The 10983-nt window shown below is 43.8% G+C and overlaps 1 protein-coding gene across 2 annotated transcripts; it reads left to right on the forward strand.

Moving 5' to 3' along the window:
- Positions 1-149: 149 nt before the first annotated feature.
- AHSA1 (activator of HSP90 ATPase activity 1) lies at positions 150-8115 on the forward strand. Of its 2 annotated transcripts, none has more exons than XM_016156614.2 (9): positions 150-387; positions 1740-1930; positions 3575-3657; positions 4055-4172; positions 5220-5308; positions 6196-6324; positions 6802-6903; positions 7562-7613; positions 7723-8115. In XM_016156614.2, exons 1-9 carry the CDS (start codon positions 308-310, stop codon positions 7893-7895), a joined length of 1017 nt encoding a protein of 338 aa, XP_016012100.1. In that variant the 5' UTR covers positions 150-307; the 3' UTR covers positions 7896-8115. The 2 variants fall into 2 exon arrangements, with proteins under 2 accessions (XP_016012100.1, XP_016012099.1); XM_016156613.2 differs by lacking the exon at positions 150-387 and adding an exon at positions 433-635.
- Positions 8116-10983: the final 2868 nt, after the last annotated feature.

Genomic DNA, 10983 nt, shown 5'->3' on the forward strand with positions numbered 1-10983 from the left:
ATTAGAAACGTTCAAGTGAACGGTTGCATTTCGGGCCCCGATGGGGATAACCTGAGACAGCGTGAAGGAACCCTAGAACCTACGGAAGCTAAAGTCTGGCGAGGTCGAACGGAAGTAACCGGTGGGAGGAAGGAGGAACCGGAAGCTAAGGCGGAGAAGGGGCGGGGGGGTGGAGGGAAAAGCAAGCCAGAAGGTTCTGCGGCCGCTTCTAGTAGTTTCTAGGCGCTGCCGGGCGGCTGGCACCAGGCGCTACTGAGGCTGTGGCTGTGGCTGCTCGCGAGCTGGTGGCGGCGCGATAGGAAAGCTGATGGCCAAGTGGGGCGAGGGCGACCCACGCTGGATCGTGGAGGAGCGGGCGGACGCCACCAACGTCAACAACTGGCACTGGTGAGGGCTAGCAGGCCAGGCCACGGGAGCACTACGGCCTAGCCGGACCAGGGTTGCGGGGTCCCTGGAACCTCGGCCAGGGCAAAGCTGGGACTGAGGCAGTCCTGCCCGGAGATGGGGATAGTTCTTCCTGTTTCAGGGGTCCGTAGTCCCTGTCTTCTGACCCCAGCCCACCCCAGCCTCCGTTTCACTGTCGGGGTGCCGAGGACAACGTGGACTGTTAGCCTCAAAGGAGGGGTTTCAGAGAGGTGAGAACATAACCTCCTAGCTACTGCAGCCAGCCTAAGCAGGGAGATGCCTCCCACACGTGGTCAGAGGAGACAGATCCAAACGGCCTTGAATTGTGTTGGAAGATTGTTTTATAAGGCTCAGGGTTGGGTGCTGGAATTACTATTTTGATGCTAACAAGTGAAATTTAAAGGCCATAGGAACCACTGTCTCAGTAGAGAGAGCGAAGGTTTGGAACGTGTTCTCCAGGTGCTCAGAGCTGCTGAAGACACCTTGGCCTCTAACCCGGAACTGTTAAGTTGGTTGTGTTGTAAACTCCAGGGACAACCCCTGGTTGCCAAGCAATCGCGATTTTATAACCCAGCCACTCTTAAAAAGTCTACCCTCCTTCATGAAATGTTCCCGAAGTAGTTTCCTTATTTTTCAACTCCATTGAACTTTGTTCATACTGTTTTTACGGATTTTACTTTGTTGCAGTTTTTTGCCATTGTTTTTTCTAGTAGTAAGTTGAGAGGCAGATACTGAATTTTCTTCTCTGTTTCTCAGCATGCCTCTTCTCTTAATATACATGGAGTGTTTGACCTGATCCTTGTTTGTTTTGAAGCCCTGCACTTATATTGTTTTCATGGCCATGTGCAGGGCACAGGATGTGTAGGGCGCTTATAGGAGAGTCAATTTGAGAGGTTAGAACTCTGTGCTAATGAGGTCGAGATTATTGGTTTGTTCCTAACTGGACTTTTTAGCTAAACATTGCATTCTATGGCCCAGCCTCTACTCTTGACTTCAGCAAAATGTGCAGTTTTCCACTTGGTCAAATAGTGACATGTTAGTGTCAAATAATGACTGCCGCACCATTATAATTGAGTTAGTTCGTAACCATTCTGTAGAGCAGTTGACAACATGTGACTCCTTGTCTTCCTAAAAGAGAGTGACATGTTTGTGGAAATACTGTAGTGGGAATGAAGGTTTTCTTGCTTTAAAACCTATTTGTCAGCATGAAGGAACCCTAGACCCTGCGGAAGCTAAGGTCTGGCGAGACCTTAGCTTTGCATTTTCTTGCATAGAACGAGTGGCGTACCCCCTCCATTTGGCTGCTCGTCCATATCTTAGTTTCTCTTTTGCAGGACAGAGAGGGATGCTTCAAATTGGTCTACGGATAAGCTGAAAACTCTGTTCCTGGCAGTGCGGGTGCAAAATGAGGAAGGCAAATGTGAGGTGACAGAAGTGAACAAGCTTGATGGAGAGGCATCCATTAACAATCGCAAGGGCAAACTTATCTTCTTTTATGAGTGGAATATCAGACTAAACTGGACAGGTGAGTTTGTGCTGGACTGAAAGAAAAGAGACTAACTGCATTTTGATCGACCTGTTAAGGAGCTAGGGAGAAATTTTTATAAGGTAAAAACTTTTCAAGGGATATAGGACTGCTTTGGTGCCCATAGAAAGCAGCGTTAGACGCTGAAATTTCTCTGCTACTGTGAGACACCAAATGGATTTCCTCTCTCTGGGTCTCAAGAGTCACCAGTGAAGCAGCTGGTCCCCTGTATTTTGGGGCCTTGGCCTATGTTAGTACACATAAGGTGACTTCCTCAGACTAGCGACTTCTGTCTCTTGGATGCTTTACTAGGGGTGTGGGGGCCGTTGGTTTTGATCTTATCTACTCTATCCAGTATAGATCTAACAGATTAGTGTGCTCATGGACCTGTGTGTGACTAATTTGGGGCAATTTTATCCTCTAATGTCTCTTTGGTGATGATATTAGCAAAGATTTGAGACCATGCACACGCCCCACTTGTGTGGACCTTCATTTGGGAGGCTGAATTTTAAAATGCCCTAAAGCTAAAGAAGTATGTGTATAGGGCAAAGCATAACAAATTTGTGATTCAGTAAACGTTTTTCAAATGGAACAAAAAGGGGGAAAGTCAATATATCAGGAGATTTGTTTGTTTTTTTAAATCGCCAAAGCGATGTAATCAGAAGGAACCTTAGGTATCATTTTTTCCTATCCTCTTTTTATAGATTGAGAAACTGAGGTCGAGAAGTAAAGATAAATATTTTGTTGGTTAATTTTGAAATAGTCATTTCTGCTGTAACGTGACACGTATTCCTAAAAATCAACACAATATATGGAATTGCTTAATGAAAACGAAAGGGCTTTTTGGGAAGAGAGGGTTAGGGACACAACACCCAAAAGAGTCATCAGTGGCACATTTTTAAAAATTTAGGAGCATAAACATTGGTAGCACAATTTTACACATGTTAAATGGTAAGAAATACGTAAATAGTAAGTATGGTGCTTTACTTGGAAAAAGACCTGAAGTTTACTTGTGAAAGTGGGCCTCAGAAGGGTTGCAGCTTGTGAGTTATTGTGAAGTGCTGGGAGGGTCATCTGAAATCAGAAGGGACATTATAACACCAGTTGTGGATGGCATGACTTATAATAGGCATGGTGAACTGAGGTTGCTGGCGGATAAATGTTCGAGATGTGTTTTGTGTACTCCTATGCAGCTCAGTTCAGCCGGCTGTAGTTTTTCATGCTCAGATAGTGTTTCTCATGAAGTCACATACAAACAAATGTGCCATTCATGTTATGATCATGTTATGATCAAATACATCAATCACATTGGACAAATTCATGTTTTCAAAATAAGCATTCTAGCAGAACTGATTGTATCGGCTATTGACCCAAGTCTTCCCTGGCAGAATTCACACTAGTGCCGAATCCAGGTAGCTCTTAGTCCCACACTGGTAACACAGTTGATCTCAAGAAATTCGGTGAGGAAAACATTTCTTCTGAGAGAAGATGGGTTGCATCTGGTGTGCGGCATTTTTTTTTTAGAATAAAAAAGGTCAGCTCATTTGTCTCAAAGAAGTGTCAGCAGAGTTGTAGTTAGGACTCCAGAGCAGAAGACTTTTCATGCAGAGGAGGAGACTAATGACATTACATTGCCTTTGACAGGTACCTCTACATCTGGAGTACAGTACAAGGGACATGTGGAGATCCCCAATTTGTCTGATGAAAACAGCGTGGATGAAGTAGAGGTTTGTGCTTCCTAACTTCTCATCTGAGTCTTCTACATCTTCTTATTCTCAGATGAGAAAAATGAGCTATCATTCAAGATTAAAGCCCAGACTTGGCCCAGGCATTCAGAACCCCAGAGTACAGATGACTAGGTCAGTGGAGCCACTGGGAGCTTCTAGAACAGCTTGTGCTTATTTAATTACTTTACTTTAGTCAGTCACATGAGTTCTAACGTTAGCCACCTTGGCCTTGGCAGAGAGAACTCTAGAAGGAACACTCATGGGGATTGTATGAATACCCCACCCCTCACGCGTTTCCTTTGGAAACATCAGCAGTTATCCGATCGCTCAGCACCCACATTCCGCAGTGTGGGTACCCCTCAAGTTATTTACCACCTACTTCTGATCTTTCACTCAGATTAGTGTGAGCCTTGCCAAAGATGAGCCTGACACAAATCTCGTGGCCTTAATGAAGGAAGAAGGGGTGAAACTTCTAAGAGAAGCAATGGGAATTTACATCAGCACCCTCAAAACAGGTATCCCTTGAGTAGTTACCTATGCCTTGAGGAGATAGTTTTCCACCTGTTAGACTCTGATTAAGGGGCTTGACAGTCCTTTCTTCAGCAAATGGGTAAAGAATTGGGGGGAGGGGCTTATTCCATCTCAAAGTCAGTCTATAAACTGAGTAAAGGAAAGATCTAGAGATGTGGTGTTGATAATATGTTAGCTATTGAGCACTTGAAATGTGGGTAGTTCAAATAGAGATATACTTTGAGTAAAATATGCAATAGATTTTGAAGACTTGGTACAAAAATGTAAATATCATTTTTTTTATATATTGATAACATTGAAATAATAGCTTGGGTATAATGGGTTAAACATTATCAAAATTAGTTTCACTTATTTAACTTTTTAACGTGACTACTAGAAAATCTAAAATTACATTTTGAGACTGACATTGTATTTGTTGGACACACTGATCCAAATACTTGGCATCTCCGAAGTCACTGCTTAAGTATAGTTCTGGAGTATCTTTGATATGCATTCTCCAGGGACATTTAGACGGTGATCAGAATACTAGTCAGTTCAGCTCTCCCTTAGAATTCCAGTTCTGCCAACGTGTTCTGATCTTGGTTTTGGAGTATATGACCATCAAAGGGAACCAGCATACAAGGTGATACCATTTTTGGTGGGAGCCAGTGCTCTGATGATGTTAGAGGTAAGGCAGAGTGGAGAAAGGGGACTAAACATGCATCCATACATATCTTTCCCCACTCTGGAAGTTATTGGAAGTGCAGCTACATTCCTTGGCTACCATCCATAATAGGCTTCATGTACATTTGAAAAGTTGTAATGTTTCCAGCTGAGTCAGGGGTGTAAAGTAATCCCAGTGAACATACTGCATTCTATAGCGTACACTCAGATATCTGTCTGGCAAAGACCAAAGGTAAAGATGAAAAGTAGACCCTTTCCTGGTCATTACCTCATTCTGGGTTAAGATGGCCATATTTGTCAAGCTGCATGGAGCCCCAAATCTCAGCTACTATGAAATAACTTCCAAAGCTGGGATTTTATCTTTTCAGAGTTCACACAGGGCATGATCTTGCCAACACTGAATGGAGAATCAGTAGACCCAACCGGTCAGCCGGCACTGAAAACTGAGGAGCGCAAGGTAAATGGCCTCCCCACATGGTGGGGTGGGAGGCTGTCTGGAAAGGGGGTTGAGACACTGCCTTCTCAATTCCACATTTCAGCTCTTTCTCTCCAGCCTTAATCTCACAGCCAGAGCAGCTCATGGTACTTTTCAGAATCTACAAGGTGTAATTGTCTGTCTACCCATCTTTCACCTGGTTTTCATTCATTTAGAACTACTGCTAGAGCAAATGGATGCCATTAGGGACTTCAAAGTCTAAGTCTTGATTGCATTTAACACTATGTTATAAACACAGAATCATCTTCATCCATACACATTTTCAGTATTATTTCTAACTGGGGTGTTGATATTTCATACTTTGATATTAGAAGTCTCATCAAGGTATTGGGTTAAATCAGTGACTTCACCTATCATGAAATTAATCACTTTCACCCCATTTTCAGAGTGAGCAAATATTTCTCCTGGAAATGGGTGTAGTTCAGGCTCAGCACTTGATTTTCAGCCCTTGTTGCCCTTTGTCAGCACAGTGAAGGATGCTCTGGAGATGGGAATGGGGTTGGGAGGATTACTTCCAGGTATTTCAGAACAGAAATTCTGTTTGAGACTTACACTGAAGTCTTCAGAAATGCTTAATGATTTAACATGTGCTTTGGCTGATGGGTTCGTAAATGAGTTTATGTCTTCCCTCACCTAGAGTGATTCTTTTCAGTGAGAATTGAGGATTTTCTGGAATTTTCCCCTTGTGACTGAAACACCCATATAGGCAAATTCCCTCCAACTCCCTGGAATAATTAGCCTTGGAAATGAAAATGTTTGAGATGATATGGCAGTTCTGTCCCTGAAGCCGTGTTAAATGAGGTTTTACCAGTAATCTAAACTGACAGTTTTCACTGCAACTTTCACAGGCCAAGTCTGCTCCTTCAAAAACCCAGGCCAGACCTGTTGGTGTCAAAATCCCTACTTGTAAGATCACTCTTAGAGACACCTTTCTGACGTCACCAGAGGAGCTCTATAGAGTGTTTACCACCCAAGAGGTAAGTATAATCTGTCCCTCGGGCCTCCTGGCACCTGCCATTCCAGGTGACTTGGGTTGTGGGCACATCCCCTCAGCATGCAGAAGTACTGATGAGCAGAACCATGAGGCTTTCCCCATACAAGCAGAGACAAAGGAAAAACCATTTTTAATCTGCTCTTCAAAATATATTTACCTTCTTTTTTTTTTTTTTTAATCTATACTAGTTTTGGGGCAAGTAAGTGGGAACCATTGGGAATCATTCTTTTTAGAAAATGGATCTGAAGTAATATCATCATGGATTTAGAAAGAATTATTCAAGTCAAAGTCTGGTCTGTACTAGAACAGAATAGAACCTGAACCTGGTCATTGGGCAAAGTGGTGTCCTTGGAATGAGAATCGAGGTATGCAGGTGTCAGCTGGCATTTGACCCTGGGTCCCACTGAGAGCCATGTATCTTATCTCCACTTTTTTTTTTTTTTTTTTTTTTTAACCGCAGCTGGTGCAGGCCTTTACCCATGCTCCTGCGATGTTAGAAGCAGACAAAGGCGGGAAGTTTCACTTGGTAGATGGCAACGTCACTGGGGAATTCACTGACCTTGTGAGTACCTGCTGGCCCCAGACCTAGGGTGTAGCCTCTGTCTGGTCAGAAGAGTAACATGTCTCCTTTCAGTTCTGGGGTAAAATTTAAGGCTTTAATCTCTTTGGTTAATTAAATCTCATTTTGATTCATCTTTCAAAAAAATGCTGCAATTTGAATTCTCTTGCTTTCCTAGAATTTTTTCCTTAGTAGAGTGAAAATTAGTTCTTGGAGAGATCAAATATAAAAGAGGTTGTATATGTTGGTGGTTTAAGGCTCTCCATTTGTGGCACTGAAATGTCACTTTGGTACAGTTGACTAGACCCAGCTTAGGAAGAGGAGTTATTGGTGCAGAAGCTACCCACTCTGTGGTCCACTTTACCCTCGTGAGTAGTATAATTGCACAGGTGATAGGTTCCATCTGAAAGGCAGATAACTAATCCTAGCTAGGATTGGGTACGTTGGTCTAGAGCAGGGGTCCACAACTGGGCCACACAGCAGGAGGCGAACAGTAGGCGAGCAAGCAAAGCTTCATCTGTATCTGCAGCCGCTCCCCAGCACTAGCATCACTGTCTCGGATCATCAGGCATTAGATTCTTATAGAAGCACCGATCCCTGGTGTCAAAAAGGTTGGGGACCGCTGGCCTATAGTAAAGCCTGACCTCTTTGATTATTTTAGGTCCCTGAGAAACATATCGTGATGAAGTGGAGATTTAAATCTTGGCCAGAAGGTATGCAAGCATATTTATTGCTGTTACCCCAGAACTTATTTTCCCCTTAGTCTCAAACCCAGATGGAAACTATGGATCTGAAACCTCTGTCCCCTCTGCCTTTCCCCAGGGCACTTTGCCACCATCACCTTGACCTTCAGTGACAAGAATGGAGAGACTGAACTGTGCATGGAAGGCCGAGGCATCCCTGCCCCTGAGGAAGAGAGGACACGGCAGGGCTGGCAGCGCTACTACTTTGAAGGCATCAAACAGACCTTTGGCTATGGCGCGCGCTTATTTTAGGTCCAGCAGCAGGGGCTACAGCTTGTCCAACACTGCAGTCCAGCCCTCCTGACTGAGGCTTGTGACTCACAGGATTGCACCATCCCAACCACTAACTTGGGGCCGGGGCCCCTTCCCTCCGCGTATACCGTGGGTTTGTGCATGTTTTCTGCTGGGTGGGATCAGAGGGCAATTTCTCTTTTACGTGTACATAGGCTAAATAAACGTAATTTAAAAAATGTGCATATCTAGAGCTTGTGTTGACTGGGTGGCTGGTATTGAGAGCTCCCTGAAGGTTTTGAATTTTAAAAATCCAGAGGGGTTGAAATAAGGCCTTGCCTCCATTCTGGAGAAATGCATGTAATTAAGAGGCATAAAGGGAGCCTGCTTCTCACCACCAAGGTTTCCTGAGCTAGTCTCCTTTCACACTTAAGACTGACAAAAAGGTTCTGTCTCCTTTACCGAGGGGGAAAGTAGGGGAGGATCCGTGGGAGGATCCGTGCTTTGGATAAACGGCGCCAACAGACATCACTGGTGAAGATAGTACCCTGGGCTTTACGTTCTCCATGGCCTCTCAACCTCTTGCAAGAAGAGGTGATCACCAGGTACTGTTTTTAAATGTGGAAAGAGATTCCCACCTAGTGGCAGAGGGGAGTTGTGGACCTTGGGTTAATAGCTTCTGTCCATTGAGCAGTTACTATGCTCACTGTCAGGCACTACACTAACCTTTGCATCTGCTCATTTAACCCCATTTATATCATTAACCCTCTAATATCCCTATGAAATATATACACTACCATCATTTGTTTTATAGGAACCCAGGCCTTGGATTTCTTAAGTAACATTCAAGGCCCAACAACTGATATTTAGCAGAGTTGGGATTTGGAAGAAAGACTGACTACAAAGCCAGTGCTCCAGTCTAAACCACTATGTCTACTGCCTTGCCTTTGGATCCATCACCACAAAGAAGCTCCTGCATTTCTAGTATGTTAGCCATCCCCTCCAGAGTAGGAAATTTCAAGCCTCAATCGGTACTCCCAGAAAGAAAGAAAGGAATGTCCTTGTGAGAGTATTTTCAAATACCTGGTTTCATTAGTCCGCGGAGCACTGAGCAAGTGCTGCAGATACGCTCTAGCGGGGCTCACCCTGACATGCTGCAGGACGGGTAGCTACCTAGACGGAGAGTCGCTTTCCCAGATGCCCTGCCCTGGCATCCTGTGCCCCCGGCTGAGTCAGCGTCTGCTAATCCAGATACTCTACCTCCTGCAGCTACGGCTATATTCCTTCTAGTTTTGCTTGTCTTATTAAGTGGCAGGCTGGCAGGCTAATCCTACCAAAATGACTAGGCCAAAATGTAGTTAAAGCAGAAAACGAGCACTACTCTGGATAAGTTAAACCCCCAAAAGCCAGCTTAGTCTTGAATTACTCAACAAGGGCTGGATTGAACTAATTTGCATCTAACTTGACATTATATCTGCCTCCTGGGGGTCCAAAAAGATGAAAAAGCCTGGATTCTAGCTTGAATCAAATTAACAGGCCATTCAGACCATAGAGGACATCAAATTAACAGGCCATTCAGACCATAGAGGACGACTCTTCATTAACAGACCAGTGAGAGAAAAGGGGCCCTTTCACGCCTGGCTGGAGAGTTACCAATTCCAGAAAATAGTACTTACAAGAAATCCTGAGGTAGAGTTTACAAACACCCTAATAAAAACCAAGCACCAAGCAAAATATCTGTCACATGATATGCTCAGTAACAAGTCACACATCCCCAGTGCTGTTGGCTGTTCCAATTTTTACCACTGTCTTTTGAGTGACATAGCATTTTGGTTAGCCATCTGAACCTACAAAACAATGATGTAATTAAAAGCCATGGACTTGGTTGGACTTGGGTTTGAATTGTAAATATGCCACTTCCTAACAAATGGGGTGAATTTCCTCATTTTCATAATGAGTATAACAGATATCTCAGAAGAGCACTAGAGATGATGGATATAGAAGTGCTGGCACCTGGTGGCTTTCAGCAACTGGTACTTGCTACTTCTGGACATGAGCCCAAGCATTTTCCCAGAAGAACTGATATTTTGAAAAAATGGTTAATTGGCCAAATTGCAGATCTTAGGCCAAGGATTCCCCTCACCGAAGAACCATCTGTTAAATGCAGAAAAGTGGACCTCATTCCTAGAAACATGCATATTAATATCTCAGGAGATTCTGATACCAGGAACTCATTTTGAGAAGTGCATCGACATGTTAAAATCTAATTGTAATAGACGAGCCAAAGCAACACGTTTCAGTCTCTTTGGTGAATAATGGGGACAAAGGATCTGAAACATTCTGTCTTTCAAGAGACAAGGGAGGCGGCAGGACCTGGCATGGTTTGTTCTGTTGGTTGTTTTAAACTCTAGCAAGAATTCAATTTGACTACCCTTGCCTAAACTAGGACCTTTTATAAGGTAACCCAAAGCTGGGAAATTGTTGCCACCTGATAACTGGGCCACCTTGGTGGCTGGAGCAGCTAACTTGGAATCAGGTGGTGGTGGTGCTTAATGCATGGGCATGGGTTGCTCCTGGTGTTTAGGACAGAAAAAAACAGCTAATCATGGCTAACACTGGACCGGAATGGGAGGAGGAGCTCTCTGATATCATGGGCCCCTAACGGCTTTGATACGTACTCGCCAGCTTCTAAAATCCTCCCTTTCACAGTTCAGCCCTCCATCATGATTTCTCCTCACGCAGAGAAGTTCCCTAAGCCTGCAGCCAGCTGCAGAGTCTCTCCTTCATAGAAATTGAATAAACACCATTTTATAACTACTCCCCAGCCACTTCGAGGCTCCGTTCAGCCCTTTTTCTTTAGTTTTTCTCATCTGTAGCCTGACATGGTAGCAATTTAGCGTGTCACTAAGATTAAAAATTGAAAATGGGACTGGCTAAATTCAGTTTGCTTAATAGTCAACCATTAGGTATAGATTATATTTAGACAGCATGTTTAAGTGTCAAGGTAAATTATACTAGAAAGGGGAATTCAGTTTCCTGTGAAAATAGACTCTGGGATTTTTTTTAAGTTCTGCTGAAAAACAATTAAAACATGCCCATGCTAATTATG

The sequence above is a fragment of the Rousettus aegyptiacus genome, unplaced genomic scaffold (assembly GCF_014176215.1).
Source record: "Rousettus aegyptiacus isolate mRouAeg1 unplaced genomic scaffold, mRouAeg1.p scaffold_m13_p_3, whole genome shotgun sequence".
NCBI classification, from domain to species: Eukaryota; Metazoa; Chordata; class Mammalia; order Chiroptera; family Pteropodidae; genus Rousettus; species Rousettus aegyptiacus.

Bases quoted from the DNA above. Each gene is read 5' to 3' on its own strand.
- AHSA1 (XM_016156613.2), top strand. From the start codon at position 502: ATGGGGATAGTTCTTCCTGTTTCAGGGGTCCGTAGTCCCTGTCTTCTG. The intron at 636-1,739 runs GTGAGAACATAA...TCTCTTTTGCAG, and splicing joins AAAGGAGGGGTTTCAGAGAG to GACAGAGAGGGATGCTTCAA. The intron at 1,931-3,574 runs GTGAGTTTGTGC...TGCCTTTGACAG, and splicing joins TATCAGACTAAACTGGACAG to GTACCTCTACATCTGGAGTA.